The sequence below is a fragment of the Agelaius phoeniceus genome, chromosome Z, assembly GCF_051311805.1.
Source record: "Agelaius phoeniceus isolate bAgePho1 chromosome Z, bAgePho1.hap1, whole genome shotgun sequence".
Taxonomy (NCBI): Eukaryota; Metazoa; Chordata; class Aves; order Passeriformes; family Icteridae; genus Agelaius; species Agelaius phoeniceus.
Genome location: NC_135303.1, coordinates 70,062,679 through 70,082,005, shown reverse-complemented (window position 1 = coordinate 70,082,005; position 19,327 = coordinate 70,062,679). Strand labels below are relative to the sequence as shown.

Here is a 19,327-nt window from a genome sequence, read left to right as displayed (position 1 = left end):
TGAAGAATGACAACATTCCACTGCAGGAGAAGATCAGGTTCGAGAACATCTAAGTAGCCTGAAGATGCACAGGCTGATGGGACCTGATAAGATACACTGGTGGGTCCTGATGAAATTGAAAGACAAAGTTTCTAAGCCACTATCCTCCATATCTGAGAAACTGAGGCAGTTTTGTGAGGTGCCCATTGACTGGAAGAGGGGCAAGTTTTGTGATGTGCCCATTGACTGGAAGAGGAAACACCTATCAAGATGGGATTTTCCTCATCTTGAGGGTCTGACAAACAGATTTCTAGAAACCTCATGGCTTTCACACTCCTACCCTGATATAATCTGAAAGGGATTATTCAGGGGAAAAATCCAATCTTTGAAGAAAACAGCAAATATGAGCCAGCCATGAATCTCTCTCTGCAGTAATTGCTATGAGGAACAACTCTACAGTTCATGCTGTCTTTTGTTGTTGTTGTTGTTGGATTGGTTTGGAGTTTGTTTTGTTTTGGAGACTCCATTTAATATATAGTACATGGTGACAAATTATCTATGATCTATTCATGTAGCTCTCAAAGATGCGGTAGGAGGACTTTGAACAGAGTGGGGAAAGTGTAAGATAAAGATTTGAAGGGCCTGCTCCTTCAAGGACCTTTAATAATATGCTGGGTACACAGGAGAATGTGGTTCCCAATCAAGGACAAACATGTATCACAAGGAAAGCTACAGGCACTGACTCTTACTGTAAAAGCTCCTAGACAGGTGAGGAGGAAATGGTGTAGGCAAGTTTCTCATGAAGCATAATAAATACATATTTTGCAGTATATCCCAAAAGGGACAATTTCAGTTAAAGCCATTTTGGGTCTGCAAAAAAACAAACCTTTGTAGCATAAGGGTCCAGACCTGCCCCAGGAAATGGACCAGGCTAAGCAGTAATACAACAAGCTTCTCAACTTTGCAGGATCACAGAAGAGTGAAAGTGTCATGCTACATGATCTGTAGTGTTTGTGCATGGAGTGAAAAAACATAGCTTCTGGAACTGATGGTAATTTATGATAAGGGATTTTTTAAATTTTGTTTTTCTATGGGATTTGGGGTTTTCAGGAAGTAGAATATTGCCATTTTTCCTTCTTGTCTTATAAAGCAGTATCTGACAATCTGGTGACAAACTAAGAGATTCTTCTAGCTAGATGACTCCTCACACTTTTCTCTCTCCTCTTGTCCTTCTATTCCTCTTCCTAAATCAGTTTAAAACTACTGAGTGCTATGGTAATTTCTTTTTGGTATTCATGTTGAGCCCTAGCCTACTTCAGACCAGTTCAAAGGATTTCTCAGAGCACAAATATCATACAACTGCATTGCTGAACCATAGCTCCATAACATAAAGGCAACAAACCATTAAAGAAATGGAGTTCATGTGTGTGGCTTTACAGCACAGCTGCTGTGCTCTCATCTGATCCTGCCTATTCAGCATACCAAAGACTGATAGTGGTCTGAACTGGAACTGTAATTAGGAGTCTTAATCTGAATCAAGCAATGACCAGAAGTGCTAAACCAAGCAGTCAGCAGAACAGAGCTCTTGTTTATCCAAGTGTGCAGTAAAGGTATAGGTTTTCTCATAGTAGTTTACTTATCTAAGTCCTTCTCTGCTCATAAAAGTTTATATTTATAAATTTAATCACTGAGAAGTTATTTAAATGAAAAGTAAAGAAAACACAGGTTCATAAACTCCAAATGTTTCAGAGAGAACATTTGACACAGTTTAGGACCCCATTGTAAATTTATCATGATGCCATGTGCACAATATTGTGCACATAAAGACATTAGAAACTTTACAAATATTACCAAAAACTTAGTGTACATCTGTATTGAGAGTGTTACTTTGCTGACTGAACAAGATACTGTACACAAAGAAGCTGAGGCTTAAAAGAGTTAAGCAAGTTGATCAACTTCACAAAACAAATCCTTTGCAATATAAGAACCAACTCAATCTCACAGTTTTCAGTCTGTGTCTTTCCTCCAAAATTATTCTTCCCCTTCAGGCTGCTATTCAGGAGTGTAGTAGCTGCCTTGCTTAGTTCTCTCACCACTGACACGGATTATATTTCTACACTAAATAATGTGCTCATGCAAACAGAAAAGTTTTATTAACACACAGAATTGTGAAAATTAACAAAACCAGAGGAGCTTACCCAAATCCAGAAAACAAGCGACAGAAGAGGAAGAAGCCATAGCCCTGGACAAAGGATGAAAGGAAGGCAAAGAATCCATTGACAGACATACATATCAGGAGTGATTGTCTCCTTCCCACCTTGTCTGCCAAGCCTCCCCAGAAGAATGCCCCCACCATCATCCCAAGGTACACGATACTCCCTGTAATACACAAAAATACAAAAAGAGATATTTTGTCAGCTACATAATTGACAACACCAAAAATCAGTTAACCTTCTAACCTTACAAAAAGACTAGTATACTGATGATTTTATCCTTTCTCACTGAATAGAAATTACATGCACAGTTTTGTAAATGTATCTAGAGAGAACAGATTTCCTACTGTTTTTTTCATCTGTTACCAGACACACTTAATATAAACATAAAACTGAAGCTTAATATAGATACTAAAGGTGCATCTAGCTAAAACAATGAACATGCAGGCAAATAAGTCTGACTAGGAGGAGAAAATGCCACTATTTCCTCAGAATTAAAATGAATTCATGTTAAATATTGCGAAAAAATATTACTTCCCCTACAGATACAATTTGTCTGAACATCTCCTGCAGGACATTAAACATCAGGATCGCTGGGAGTAATATGTGCTAAAAAAAGCTGACTATAAAACAAACACTTTTCACCTGAGATCTATAGAATCAAAAACGTCCATCTTGATTGGTTTTTTCTCCCTCCTACATCAGTGTATTTCTTTATTTTAAAAGTCAATGTCCTTTCAAAGCAAAAACACTGTAATGCTCTTGACTTGTTGTTTTGGGGTTTTTTTTGTCGTGTTTCCCCCTCTAAATAATTATAATAAACGTAACAGATACAGTTACATTTCTTAAAATGGTATAGCAAAAAAGAATATTGGGGTGATATTTTTTTAGCATAAATTGTGTTTCCACATGTACTTTCTCACAGAAAGGTAAGTTGAAATATTTAACATTTTAATTGTTCACATCTTAACACATTGTACATAATTTCCTTTCCAAACACCCTGTGGAACATTTGACAAATATGTATAACATATTGAGCAGACTGTCAGAAGGAAAAAGTAATTCCCAAGTTTTGGACAGAACCATTAACTTTGTATTTTGTTTAATACGTGGAATTCTTTTTCCATCTAGTTTCTTGTTGAACTTCCCAGGTTAGGTTTTATATATTCTGCATATTGCTACCATCTTCTACAGAGCAGGAATTACTCTCTAAGGTGCTAGAAGTAATTAAAATACTAGAAATCTTTGTTATGCGTCTCCTTTTGATTAATCTCAAGAATGGACAAATTCTCCAGCATCTCTAATGGACTGTAATTGCTGTGAAATTCTGGCCTCCAAAAGAATCACCTTTGCCCTGCAGAAGGTAGTTGGATGGTAAAGGAAGCTGAAGAAAACCCATTTAAATTCCTGGGCTTGGTTAAATGTGTATCAGTGTAGAGTTTACTCATCAGTATTTCTGTTCTTGGAATTACAGATGATAACATCTGAAGTGCTGACATCTGCAGGGTCTTATACACCCTGAAGTGTCTCTGTTCCCTCTCATGTTCGTGCAAGTAGTTTCCACTGCTGTTTCCTTATGAGACATAATTTGAAATAGGATATTTTTTAAATAGGATACATATTGTGTGTTATATTGTATATTAACAAGATTATAGAATCAGAATTACATAAAGTGGTTTGGGTTGGAAGGGACCTTAAAGACCACCTTAAACTTCAATCCCCTGCCATGAGTAGAGGCATCTTCCCTTAAATCAGATGCTTCTGATTTCTCAGAGCTGCATCTAATCTCAGGATAACAGATCCTATGCTGCTCATCACAGGAGAATTGCTAAAGCAACAAACTCCGTAAGAAAAACAGTTAAGTGTCTTCTAAAAAACAGCATTTGTCAATGAATATTTTCTACATTTTGCTGGGTTCTTAAACTTTCATCAAAAAATACTGATGATAATACAAGTAAATCCAGAATTTGCAGAATTACTAAGGCATCTTTCTTTACCTTCTTTAGCTCAGGAAGGACACAGACATTACAGTATTCTTTTTAAGTATAGAGGTGTTTAGGAGCAGACATTTATTGGATAGCTTTTTCATTCTGATCAGAAATTTTATTCCACTAGTTGAGATTTTCCTGTAAATGCACATGGCTAATGTATTTCCTGGTCCTAAAGAGACAAAGATTGGTGGGTAATTTAGCATATTCATTCAACGGCTTTAAGATCTCTCCTGTGGGTTATTTCACCATGCTGCAGGTGGATCGCTGCCCATAAGCAGTTTGGAAACTCCATCCAACAGATCTGCTGCTTGCTTGACAGTAGGAGTGGAAAGAATGTAGCAAAGATCATCAAATAGCTATATTGCCAGCAGACAGATTTCAAAAAGAAAAAAAGTTCATTTTTATTCTTACAGTGAAATTCATTACATTCTTTTCCGTATAAGTATTATTGGGTTTTCCCGGTCAACATTCTAATATAAGAAATAGAGAAGACCAATTAAATAGCCTTTTATTTCTTTATAGAGATAACTTTGAAATATTTTGATGCAAATAATCATAATTTTACCAATTTACATTCCTTGTGATGCACAAATATATCAAAACATTTTGAACAACGAAAGAAAAATGTTTCCAAGTCTTGAGTTTAAAAAAAACCCCTTTCTTTTAGATGAAAAATCCTTTGGTCATTGTACTGTGTTTTGGACTCTTATACTGATGTAATTCTCCTAAAGAACATCTGAAAGATGCTGCTAAAAATAATATTCTCATCCTGTCAATAAACTGCTATAAATAAGCTGCTCTCTGAGCAGCAGCATTATCTTTTTCTTTCCCATTATATTAACTTCCAATTTTTTCCTAATTGCCTCGTAGTCTTTGCACACAGCCTGTCCTTGACCAAAGATCTGTAACCCTTCCATCCTGAACCTACTGCAGCTACCAACAGTACACGTTTTGGTACATTTTCTGTCTTCTATTCTGTATTTTCTGTCTCTCTTTATTGTAAGACATTCATACAATGGTTTGGGTTGTAAGGGACCTTAAAGCCCATCTATTTCCAACCCCCCTGCCATGGGCACTCCTCATTAGACCTGATTTTTCAGACCCCCATTCCCCCTGGCCTTGCAAACTTCCAGAGACAGTGCATCCTCAGCTTCTCTGTACAATCTGTCCCATAATGAAGAACTTCTTCCTTATCTAAACCTGCTGGATTCTGAAAATTCTCTAGATTTTGGGTGTCTCTTGTTGGCACTGGCACCGGCACCAAAATGCTAGGATTGGGGTAGATTGAAGTTCTCCTTTCTTTAGTTCAGTAAACTTTAGTTTACTTTAGTAAACCTTAGTTTAAACCCCTCCCGCATCATGTAAAAAGAAAGTGCTCTTTGTCTCAACTTCCAAATTTTTCCTTAAGATCATTTTACCCTGCAGCAATATTCACAATAAGTCACAAAAGTGAAAAACGGCACAGGAGAACTCTAACCATGTAAAATAGCTGAACAACCACCCAACAAATGTAAGTAGCCAATGAGCTAAGATGATAATTTTATTGTCATCAGATTATCAAGAGCATTTCTTTTCTAACCTTTGTAGTTCTTGTTTATTATGTTATACCACTGGTCAGAACATAAATGTCTTGTGGATAACACTAAATTTTTTGCACATCTTTTATAATTCACACATTACATTTTGCATAAATTCATATATGTAAAAATTAGGTACCACATTGTTCGTCAATCTATAGATGTATATAGATGTCAACCTAGCATGTAATGCTGAGACTGTACTCCTTTTTTGAACAGCTACTACCAACCACAAGACTGGCTACTTTTCTCTTTCTTTTTGTACACTTTTCTCTAAAGAAATCAGCTAATACAGTGGAAGGAACTCACTCGTTTGATATCCAGTCGGACCTTAGAACATATTTTAAATATGTAAAGACTTCGAAGGATATCTGTATCATATGTCTTGGATTTTCCCCACAAGGTAACAAAACTGTCTAAAACTGTCAATTTTTGGAAGAGCATTGAGAAGAGGCAGATGGTAGCTGAAAAGAAACATGCTAAAGTAAATAATCTCTTTTATTGTTCTTTTGACAAGTTTTAACAAACCTGTATTTTCTTTCCATCACAGAATTCTTACATATTTCAATGATTTTCACCCACTGCACAAATGTATGTAATACACACATCCTCTTCAGACAAGGGAACCTTAGTGTGGGATTGCTTTACACTATACACACACTTTGGCTACCAGATGGCTAGATATTTTTACAGGTATGTGTACACAGCATCTTTCATACTGCTAGAAAGAGTTTAGCCTAACAAACAGCTGACCAAAAACTCCCTTGGTATCCAAATGCTAGTTATGGACAATTTAAACAATGACATAACAATAAATGCATAACTAGTCACTTCAGTTAAGCAGTATTTTACTCCTTCTACTGCCATAACTTTATTACTTGCTGATATCAGTTGTAATTCATAGCCTGGTATTTAAAAGATAGACAAAACCTTCTGAGAAATCAGTTTGTAAGTGTATTTAGTCAGGAAAAAATACAGCAATGAAAGAAAAGTCAGATTTCGCTGCAATAGAGAGACTCAGAGGCTATGGGACTCCCTGATTAGCTTTTTGAATTAACATACCTATTGTAAATCAGTTATAAAATGAGCATGGAGTTTTTGTTTCCTGTTACGTGGTTTGGGTAATTTGTCTGAATGAGGAAAGCATTTCATACAGCCAGAAAAAGAACACATGTTATAAAAAGACTTTAAAAATAAGATTAAAATATCATTTCTATTCTGGAAAGAGCAATTATAAACGTCATTCCATAACAAGCAAAACAATTTTTTTAAGAATTATAATGTAATCGGTGTTTTACTTACTTGTACTTGGATCTTCCCATATGCTATTGTTTAGAATATAATAATTCATAGTGAAGTATTGCAATGCCTATAAGTAGCATGATGAATATAAGAATAAGAATATCCAGATTTAAATTTGTTTTAATCCTGATAATACAGTATATTTGGAGTTTAAAGACTATAATCTTTCAGACCTGTATTTAATTATAATCTGTTAATAGTTTCTTTGATCAGAAAAGACTTGGAAAATTGGAGCAACCTATGCAGCAACTGTCAAACATAACCTCTAATTAAGTATTTGCAATGGGAGGTAATTAAGGCAAACACTTATCCATTAAGACAACAAATATCACAAAGCTGTAATAACTCCAAAATTGACAAAAGAACTCAAATTTTCTAGCCCATGTATTTAGACATCTAAAACCTACGTACTTAATATATTTGATCTTCACTTTTTATTTTTAATATTATGCCATTCATCCCCTCAGAGGTGCCATGGCTGCAATATTCCTACATTAAGAACTGCCACAAACTAGTATTTATCTGTAATACCTATTTCTATGTTTCTCTAAATATTTCTTGCAGTGGTGAAACGGCAAGCTCTATATACACAGAATGGTAAAATTTTAATGTGTGGATCCAAGTGGTTAAAGTAAACCAGAAACTGTTCAGCCATCTGAAAAAGCTGATAGGTGCTGTTTTCCAGCAAGCATGTGAGATAGACACCATATTAACTAAAACTAAACTTTTGCATGAGTCTTTGCAAGTTCAAGACTTCTCAAGCCTTGAATTTCCTTCATCTAAACTTTAGCTGTTTCTCATAGTAAACATTTAGTGTCTTAATTTCAGATGTTAAATGACTTATCTTACCTAATAATATGAAATGTATATAAATCCCCAAAATGCCACAGCATGTCAGGCTCTTTTTCTATTACAACTTTTCAGATCCACTCCTCCCGCCTTCCCTGTCAAGACAACTGCAGACAGGCTTTGATATGAAATTTCACACTGTTTAGCACAGATGCTTAATTACACACTTTTTTTAAGCTCTTTTCTCTTTGGCTTAAAGTACATTTACAGACAGTTAAGGTTCACTTGTATTATTGGAATTACTTTTAGAAATCAGGGTAATAGGGTTTATCTGTTTAAATGCATGAAAGATATTTTAAAATGAATGTTGAAGCTCCCCATTCTCAATATAGAAGTTTTTACAGCATCTATCATGCTGCAGTCATTCTTGGGCCTTCAAGAAGAAAACTTTCAGCTGAGTAACCTCTGTGTTTAGTTCTCTAATAGTAATAATTCCAAAGTGACAAGCCTTTGCATGATAGACCATTTTGCTTTTGCATTTCTTTTAGCTGCTTAGTTCACAAAACATTCTGGATATGCTTCACAGTCAATAAAAAGGGAAAACTTTATCTCCATAAGAACTAAAGAAAGATATAAATTCAAGAAAAAGGAAAAGACTAAATTCCAGTGAGACTATTGGAAAATGAAAATACACCCTCATCTCTTCTTAAATTTGTTGAGCAATACAGAATCATTAGTGTTTTCATCAAGGCAAAAAATCTAAAAATATTGTTTCAACCCAAAACAAATTTTTAAAATTCTTTTTTTGTAAAATTCTGTTTTTTAAGTATTTACATAAGAAAACAACTCAAGGAAATCCTCTGATGTACAAGCTGCAAAAAATACATCTCATACAATTGATAGCTCACGGCAATCAATTTAAAACTATACAAGAAATAGTCCGTCTGCTTCATTAGTAGGAAAAAAAATCCCAAACAAAGAAAAAAAACCCAAAAAAACCAAAAAAACCCAACAACCCACCAAACCCAAGCACCACTTTCAAATATGCCTACAAACATCTGATGACATTCAGTCAAATACCAACCCAGAAATTCCATATAAATAAAAATCAAATTAATTCTGTCCAGGGTTCACACAAAATGATCCTGTTCTCAAACATTACTGATGAGCTGCAATACAGGATCTCAACCATGAAAATCAAGAAAATGGAACTTAAAGCAAAAACAAGGAAAAGTAATATCATACTCAGCTGACCAGCAAAGATGGGAAAAGAGCAAGTAACTCAACACTTCTTCATGCAAACCTGTTTATGATCTTAAAGATAATGAGAAAAAAAAAATTTTTTTTAAATTAAATTAAATTAAAATTTAATTGTTTATGCTGCATTATCAGCAGCACAAACAATTAAAAAATACAGGTTTGTAATGTTATGATTGACTATTATAATTTGATGAGTGATTTAGTAAAAGAAAATTGTTGTGAGGTAGCCCAGTACTCTAGTTCTAAAAAGAAGTTTCACAAATACAAAACAAAATATACAGCCAAAAAAGTACAAAACATTAAATAAAAAGTAAAAAGAACACAAAACTGGTGGTTTCTCCCATAGCTTTTCCTTTTCAAAAGAACAAAGTCCAAATTTTCAAGACAACTTAACCCGAGAAGTGAAACAAATGCAGAACCCAAAACCAACTGAAACTAAGCGGATAGGACTTCTGACATATTTAGAGAGCAGAAAGAATGTAATGCAAGACAAAATTTGACTATACATAATTTTATGTCACCAAAACTTTAGATTGACAAATACCTACCATTTATTTGCCTCAATTTAACACCAAGACTTAAGTAAAAATCACCTGATGGTATGGCTACCCAAACAGATCAGCTTGCTCTTCCAAAGGTCAAAAGGTCAAAGATGAGCCAAGAATTTCTTTTTCTTGGATGGAAAGAGGAAGTAAGAACTGTTCTATCCTCTCCATTAAATAAAGAAAACAAAATAAAGCAAAAGGAAAGACAACAACCCAACAAAAGAAAAAAAAGAAAAAAAAAAAAAGAAAAAAAAAGAAAAAAAAAAGAAAAAAAAGAAAAAAAAAGAAAAATCATACAAGAACAACCAGCCCCCAAAAAAACAAATCAGAACAAAACCATTTCTTTTTTTCCCGAGGAACACAACTTGCATGTCTCAGGAATCTACTCCAATAGATCCACCCTGAGAGAAATCACAAAGATGAAAATTCATTGCTGGAAATGTTTGATCAAAACTCTTCTAGTCCTATAAAAGAAATACTGTCCATCAACAATGAATGAGACCACAACAATCATTCACACAAATTTCATTCAGTTATTAATATGGTTTGTTTTTTCCCTCTGGCATCCTTATATTATATTTATATGCCTAATATGCTTAATTTTGATTAGTTTCCTGTACCTCAGTTGTGAGATTTACAACTTGCAGTGCTTGTGGCATAAGGCTCAATTAAATTCCATCATGAAGCATTTTGCTTCCGTATTTCCCCTCCTTAGGCTAATGAAACTAGTTTTATTTTAAATATTTAGGGCAGACCAAGGTGATATAGGTATAGACCTTTAAATTTTCAGTTCATTTGGAAGAAAACATAATATTTTCTTGCTCTACGTTTCTGCATGCTAGTCACTTTCCTTATAGTGTATGTTTAAAATTTACACCAGCAGGTGTGTTGATACTTTTTGTTTTAATAATGAAATAATACTCAGTTTTGGATTATTATTTCATTAGTAACACACATTCTTATGTACTCAGATATTATTTTAATTGAAACACTGTAATGACAAAAGGAATAAGTGCTTCTGCTCATCCTCATATCCAAATTAGATAAATTAATAAATTAATAGAAGAAGATCAGTAGCTGCAGAGATTGTGACAGGTAATAGATTACTTGCTAGGCTGAGGAATATTCTGCACAGCTGCATTTTCTGATAAGGCAGCAGTACATTGTCATCATCACTTCTACTTTTAAAATGCTATCATGCCAAGAACTTAAGTCTTTAAAAAAAGTATTATCTCCTACCAGATGCAAGCATAATTTTTATTTATTCCATAACAGACTTATCAGAATAAATATTTGATCAGAGTTATTCCATTTCTTCATTGGAATAATTTCTAAACTGGATACTCACAGTCACTATTTCAGCCAGCAGCAGCATACTGCTATTTCATACAGGTATTACTTGGATAGATAAATCAACTGTGCATTATACAAAAAAAGATTAAAGCACTATTTCCTTGCTACTTCCAACACAAATAGTCAATCAGCATTCAAATTTAACAATGTGGAACTGTAAAAAGCAAATAATACATGGTATTTTTCTTCCCTTATAAACAATATTTTACAAGATGGTAGCTACCAATATGCCATATATAGAGCACAGACATTAACATAAGCTCAGGTAATCCCAGGTGATGACATGGAGCTGTTGACAGATTCCGTAGGTGCTATCATTGAACATACTATTTTCACATTATCTTCTCCTTTGATCCAACAATTCCCTCTGGCACTAGCAAGAAAATTCTAACAGACAAGCTTTGGATAAAACACACCTAGTTAAGCTGTCCTAGGCCCCCTAATTCCTGTTTTATCCCCCTGCAACTGGGGAGGTTCCTCTGGATTTTTCTGCTCTCAGATTTAGATGCTAAATTCATTGCACTTTTGTCCATCTCTGAATTGACCCTGTCATGGTAGAAATTGCTGTGACTTTGCAATTTGAAAAGCGCTTCCATGGCAGTCCTGAGAATCAGAATGATTATAAATGCTGCATATGCTTGAACAGTGCATAGCACTGTGCAATGAGTTAGGATTAATTAAATTTCAAAGCCAAAAGATATATTTCACTAAAGCTTTAAATTGCCCGTGCAGTCATCTACATTAATCATCTCATTTCATATCAAAACTGTTCATTTTGGCCACATGTTTTATTGCCTGAATATTAATTTCTAATTCAACTAGTCCTGCTTCTGACCCTAAACAGAGCACATCCCATGAATACCACTAACTTTTAATTAGTGTTGAATTAAAACAAAAATTCCAAACCATAAAAACCTACATTAATAAAAGATTCATCCAAGGCAGTAAATCAAAATACATGATACTAAGAACTAATTACCAAAACTACAATTTCAGTTGTTTCTGTTCAATATTTAAGAAAACTGTTGGTTATCTCTTCAATCAGCCATTAAGTCTGTTTTCTGTAAGTATATCCTAGTGCAGAAGTAAACTCCTTTCCTCATAAATGGGAAAAAATATCTTCTTCTTATTTTGTTGCATCAATACAGTGGCTGTTACCATCATTATTCCAATGAACTGGAAGGGTGGGGGAAGAAAAATTACAATTAAAAAAACAAAGCAGAAAAAAACCCCAAAGAAAAATAAAGAAAAAACCCTAAAACCTAACCAAACCTTTTGCTTTCAGAAACAGACATTGAATTAGGCTGAACTCGTTCAGAAACAGATTACCAAAATTAATAAGGGTCTGAAACACACATATTTGCCTGAGAAAATGCCTGCTTGACCTCACCTAGCATAGAGCTGCATGAGAGTGAAAAAAATCTTCCATTCCATGTCTTCGTTCTGCTTTCCAAATTACAGTCAATGAAACAGATTAAATAATCCAATTCAAAATTAGGAATAATGAATCAGAGTAATCTTCTGTGTGATGCCAATAGACCTGCAGGTGCTGGTGAAACAAAACAGGCTTTTTAATTATGTATTTACCATGGTACCACGAGGCATTGTTATAATGTCTAAATGGAAATTTTTTTAGATTAGTGCATCTATCAGTTTATAATATCCATTGAACATGACTTGCTAGTGGCAGCTTCAGAACCAACCTTGAAAATTGCCCTGAATTCTAATGGATTAGGAAAATACTTGTTCTCTGTGAAAATGAGCAGGTCTGATGAACAACAGACAAAAGCAATATGCAGTGCAATAGAGTCACATATCACATGGGTTATACTCATCTATACTCCTTCAAATTGATATAAGATGCTCCACTTCTCGCCAGTATAAAGCAAATCATTTCAGTCCAGATAGACTGACACAAAGAAATTTGCAAATAGCCACTTTTGCCTATCACTGAAAATGCAGATCTTCTTTAATACAATGGATGTAAATCCAGTTTCACTTTACACCATTTTCTTAATTTTTCTACTTTTAGTACTCTCCCAACTTTCTGCAATCCCCTCAAAAAACTATGTAAAAACACCTTTCTGCCACTTAAACAGGTTTCTGTGAGTCTTTGTCATTACATATTTATCCTGGGTAAAGTTTACTTGTTAAGCAAGAATAACTCAATATATGTAATACGCCATCAAAACCTCTTGGTTTTTTTCCTCTAGCTGAAGCAGATTGATAGATGTTGTGTAAATATGTCATAGGCTTAGTAGAGCCAGGGAACAACATTTTTCCAGTTAGCGGTATGGAAGTTCCCATCTAGCAGTGTGAGTAGTAAGTAAAGTTGATCTGAGTGTAAAATATGAGATTCCCTAGTAAAAAAAATTAATATTATGAACAGAACTTCCCTAAGTTACCCATAGTTCTGCTCACATGATAAATCTGTGAGTAACTCACCCCAGACTCCTGTGGCCTGTTAATAGCATGTGACACTACAAAATCTTACATTTATATTGTTCCCTTACATCAATACTTCTCATTCTGTATAGGGCTGACAAAGCACTGAAAAATGAGTAAGACTAAATGCAAGCAAGAGACTTGATTATAAATGTCAGTAAATCACAGTATCCTGTGATTTGTTGTTAAATCAAACAGACTTTTAGCGACAATTATAGCTGTTGCTGAAAAAGCATTTGCATGAAGGGAAGATTTAAAAAAACTTACATATGTCCTATTCATGTATTCCTTTGTGTAAGTATTTTTTGTGTAATATTGTATAACCACAACTTTGATTCTGCATCAGTTATGAAAGTAGTAATATTTCATATATTTTGAGCTATAAACTGATAGCTCAAACAAGTGAAACAAGTATGTAAAGTGAGAATTGATGTGCCCATCTGCATTAAATTTACATCTGCATTAAAATGAAGCCAGACCAGATTAAAATTCTTTTTTCCATCTTTTTTAGCACTGACACTCCCTTAAACAAGCCAAAGGTCTGGAATAGGAAGCTATTTCAAATGGTTGCTATAATAACATACAATTTTCTTTCAATTCTTCAACATACTCAGAGTGTAAGATAAAAGACAAGTCAAAATTTGACAGGCTCAAAAATCCTTGATAGATTAAATTCAAGAATTAAATGCATAGCAAGATATTTACTCAGCTGTGATGAACAAGCCATTAAATAATGTTTGGTCCATGTCTTAAGGAAGTTGATTACCATTTTCTCTGTAAAAATATTTCTTTGTCTTGACAAGGAAATACATTCTCTGTTTTGTTTCATAGATCAGCATTTGATGCAAGATGCAAAATTCAAAGCTATGCAAAAAATCTGAAAGCTTGCAGATTATACTAAACTCTGCTGCAGAATTAACCAAACTGAGACTTGTAAGAGACTGCACCATATTCTTTTTAATGTTCAGTTTGGCTAAAAAACTTTATTTGACACATTGATTTAAGAATTGATGTATTGTCAACCAGGGATCCCATGGTAGTTGAGAGAGGGAGGAAAAAGTGAAGGCGACAGCCAAATTAAATGTGTGAAATCAACATTGCCCTCAGGCTTTTCCTTTGGGAAGCATTTCTTTCTTTTGTCCACTTTTGTAGGACTATAAATTTGTGTGACATAAATGGTAAAATTACTGATCTGTGCTGGGATAGGCTGAGCCAGAAAATAACCTGTCAAGAGCAAAAAAGCAGCCCAAAGATTTTAGATTATTTTAGACAAACTCAATCTCTGAGACAGATTTGGAGAAAACTACAAGCAATAATTATTTAAATTCAATTTTCTATGCTAATAAGTGATACTAAAAACTGGAGAGTAGCACTTTGGAAAGGGATATGGAAGTTGAACATGATCAGCAGTGTCCTAGTAGCCAGGAGGGCCGCCCTGGGGGCATCAGGGACAGCATCACCAGCCAGGCAAGGGAGGGATTGTCCTGCTGTGCTCTGCACTGGGGCAGCCTCACCTCCAGTGCTGGGGGCAGTTCTGGGTGCCACAGCATAAAAATAAGACATTAAACTACTAGAAAGTGTCCAAAGCAGGGCAATGGAGATGATAAAGGGTCTCGAGGGGAAGCCTTATGAGAAGTGGCTGAGGTCAGCCTGAAGGAGTCTGAGGGAAGACCTCATGGCAGTCTACATCTTCCTCATGAGGGGAAGCAGAGGAGCAGGCACTGATCTCTCTGGTGACTAGTGGCATGACCTGAGGAGGTGGCATGAAGCTGTGCCAGGGGAAGTTTAGGTAGGAACAAGATCATGTTCCTCCCCCAGAGGGTGGCTGGGTATTGGAAGAGGCTCCCCAGAACAGTGGTCACAGCACCAGCCTGACAGAATTCCAAAGGTGTTTGGACAATGCTCTCAGGCTCTCAGGTATGATTTTTGGGGCTGTCCTGACCAGGATGATGGGTGGGGGTCAATGATCCTTATTGATCTTTGCAGTAAAGCTGCGTGTGGAAACAACCTGAAAGAGGAAAAACATTTGAAATGGGTCTGTTCACCCTCTTAATACTGGCTTCAACAAAGTGGTTGGGGAACAACATCATACTCAGAAAAAGAGGGTAGCTATGACCCACCTTAGATAGTTGCTTACACTGGGAGCCTGCACCAGCACAGAGCACTGAGTACACTGTGTTTCATTAATGGTTTAAATCTGTGCTCCCCGATCCTGTCTTGTGACAGTCCGTGATGTTCCATGTGATACAGGCTTAGTCCAGGTCATAACAAAAAAAATCCCTTTGCCTATTCCCTCCACTGTCCCCTTTATCCCCATAGAAAACAAAACCAGACATAACCACCATTTTCACATGTCCATATTTTGTTACAGCTTAGAAATTGTAAGGATCTGTCTCTTAATTTTTCACCCTCAAAAACCTGTTTGGAAGGGAAGTGAGAAAAGCACTGAGTAGGAGGACTTTATTAATGTCATTTGCAAGGGAGCTGAACTGCACCAAAGGTGAACAGCATGCATGATGGCATTTGAATTTCTGGCATCTCCTTCTGAAGGAGTAAGACATTAATCCTACAGACCAATTTTCATCTTGTTCTGGAATATTTAGGATGCATTTCAATGACTGCAGCTCTATTTCTAAATATTTCTATTGCTGCTAAAGATTTATTACTACTATTAACTGTAAGTGCAACAGACTGTCACTGTTATTTCAGTGAGATACCTCACTAGCAAACATCTGATATGGCTCCAATAGTAAATAGTCTTTACCTAGATGCTTTTATTGTGTATATATACCAGATCATATTTAAGGACCTAACTTTTTTGCTATCTATGCTCTCTTGAATAAAATTCATACTTTGAAATTTATACAAATTTCACATGTCTAAGAGTACATCTACTAGGTCATCATCAACATAACATAGTAAGAAAAAGAGAAACAGGATTTCCTTTATTTTATGCCACTTGTGGTGTATTGTGTCATAACAAAGGCAGTACCATACTAATAACTGGAATATAACCAGAAGACACTCCCCTTCTCCCACTGTATTTTATGCAGTAACATGGAAGAGGTCTCATTCATCTCTATGACCTATACTAATATTCAAGAAAACAAGCCAACAATGTTATACACAGATAACTGCTTACCTCAGCAGTAGGCTTACTGTGGTGTAAAGACAGTTTTGTGACAATGTATTAAAATTCAAACCTCTTAACCAGCAAATAATCCCACTAGGCATGTAGATACATGAATATTTAAAAAATACTCCCATCAAACTCAGGTTGTGCAGCCCCTCATTCAACACCATTTGGTGACATGCTTCCACCTTCTGCCAGATCTCAGGAGAAGAACAAGTAATGAAAGCTATATGATTTTGCCTAAATTAATTTAGACCCTAGTGTGTGTTTGAAACAGCAAGCCTATGTACAATCCATGAATTCTAACTCTCATTTCCTTTAAAAGCTTATTGAAGTGCAACAGCTGCAGCTTGTGTTTTAGTCATAGGTAGGAGGAAGTATCATATATTTGCATAATTGGAAAAATTTTGGCTAGGAGAGACTTTTGAAGAGCTTTATTCTGACCTCTGCTAAAAGCACAGTTGCCCTCAGAACAAGATAACTTTGCTTCAGGCCTTCAGTCAGCTTTTGAGAATCTCCCAAACATCCCACAGCTTCTCTATGCAACATTCCCACTGGTTGACCACCTCACTCCGAACTTTCTTCATTGTACCAGACGATCTCCAACTGCAACTTCTGATCTTTGTGCTCCTTTGAGAAAAATCTTAATTCACCTTCAAAGTAGTTTCTCTCAATTTTGTTGCTGAATAGTACAGACAGATTCACCTCAGACCTCTTTCCTCCGTGCTACTAAACGCCGGGTCCTTTTGCTTCTTGTATGCTGTGTACTCTACTTCTCTTGTGACATTACTGGTTCTCTACTAAATTTGCCTGCATTTGTTAATTTCTCCTTTTCAGGTGACTCCACAACAGGACAGAGAATCCAACATGTGGGCTTACTGTGTTCAGAAAATAATCACTCCCCTCTGCTTACTGGTCACTTTTGCCAATGCACCTGCAAAATACTGCTGTCCTATGTCAACTTGCTTCCTACTAAAACGCACAGATCCTTCTGCAGAGCTGTTTTCCCCCCAGCATTTTAGTAACTAGCTTCGACGAATGCCTTGGGTTATTCTGTCCTGATGGAAGGACTTGTATTCGTCTTTGCTAAGTTTGAAGGAAGGTATTTGTTGAATATAAAGTTGTCAAAAATTATCATTGCAAAACCAGAATCAAATTAAATAGCAAGGATCTGGCAATCCAGTACTTCTTTAAACTAAGAAATGGAAAAATTCAGAGATCATTTGGTATTCTTAGCAGAGCTTATAAGCACATTACATCAGCTACTAAGCCTCTGGAGAGCACTTCTTCTCATGTAAAGAGAAAGAACTGTGTGGATTAAAGTTATGCTGGTTATGTTTGGTAGGTTTTAAGACAGAGTAGGCATGGGAACCACTATTACTAAAGCAGCTAATATGCAAGTTAGTAGTCAATGCAGAATTGGTAGGCTGTTGTCCCAGGCTGAGACAACAGCTTTTGCCCAAAATAATTAGTCATGTCAATTCTATTCTTCTTTCTACAAATACTACAAAAAAAATGATCATTAAGTTCAGAAAATAACAGAAAAAACCCTTAGGTCAAGTTATTATGTGACACTAAACGTGAGGTTTCAGAAAATAATATTATTTCCACAGTAAGCTGTTTGTTGCTGTTCATATTCACAGTACCTGCATTATCAGTCCAGTGATTTACCACAATACTTGTGTTTTTTAGAAGGAAGAAAATGTCTGTAGGCTGGCTCATCAGCTAAGAATGTCTTTTACATATAAAAATTATTTCTAAGTTTGTTACAGAACTATCTTTGAATCTGTACCAAAGTCTTGACTAACACATAGGTTAACGCAATGGTAAGACAGGACAGAGTCGAAGACTATTCAGCCTCCAGAGATCATTCAGTCTAAATTTCATATAGAGGATCATATAGGAATTCAAAAGAGACCAGGGAGACTATTAGAAATCAGTGAGAAGCAATTGGCCTCTATAAAAGATGTCCTAATGGTACACATGCAAAAAATAAAAATAGAAGATTTAAAAATAATCACTAAATCCTGAGATGTTGAGATTTTTTCTACTATTGAGATGGATGGGCCTCTGAGCAACCTGACTGAGTTAAAGCTGTCCCTGCATACTGCATGACATTTTAAAGGTCCCTTCCAACTCAAACTATTCTATGATTCCATGAAGAGGAACAAAAAAGGAATGGAGGTGTCCATCTGAAAAAGGTGCCAACTGATGCTGCGAGCAGTGGCCTCGAGACCAGCTGAGCAGGAGTCAGCCTGTACGTGCTGCCAACAATGGTGACAGCAGTGCAGCTGTCAGGGGTCCTGCACAAAAGGGTGAGCCCTTACAGGTCCCATGGGAGAACCAGCGACAGGACAGTCAGAAGGAGCATTCAGGCAGCCTGAACAGATACACCTGCGAAAGACTAGCTTTGCTTAGCTTAGGAAAAACATTGTTTCTGCAGACATGCTGAGGAAAGAAAAAACCATAATAAAAATTTTACATTAAAACAAAGCAAAACCAGCAGCAACAACAATGACAACAACAACAAAAACCACCACCACCACCAAAAACCCAAACAAACAAACCAAAAAAACTCCAAAACCCCACAATGAAACTTAAGAGCAATCTGAATGGAAAGACCAATCTGAATGCAAAGACAGAGAAAAATTGGATAGAAAAGTATATCCAAACCAGAGCCCAGAGAATTAACCTAAGATCAGTCTGTTTCTGACTGATCAAACCAAAAAGGTAAGATGCA

At 35.8% G+C, this 19,327-nt stretch overlaps 1 protein-coding gene across 1 annotated transcript in view; it reads right to left on the bottom strand.

Annotated features, from left to right (window-relative positions):
- SV2C (synaptic vesicle glycoprotein 2C) overlaps nt 1-19,327 on the bottom strand; it is a 119,928-nt gene that overhangs the window by 62,845 nt on the left and 37,756 nt on the right. The window contains exon 3 of the mRNA XM_077171924.1: nt 2,178-2,358. Coding sequence (XP_077028039.1) covers nt 2,178-2,358 — 181 coding nt within the window. The remainder of the gene's footprint in view (nt 1-2,177; nt 2,359-19,327) is intronic.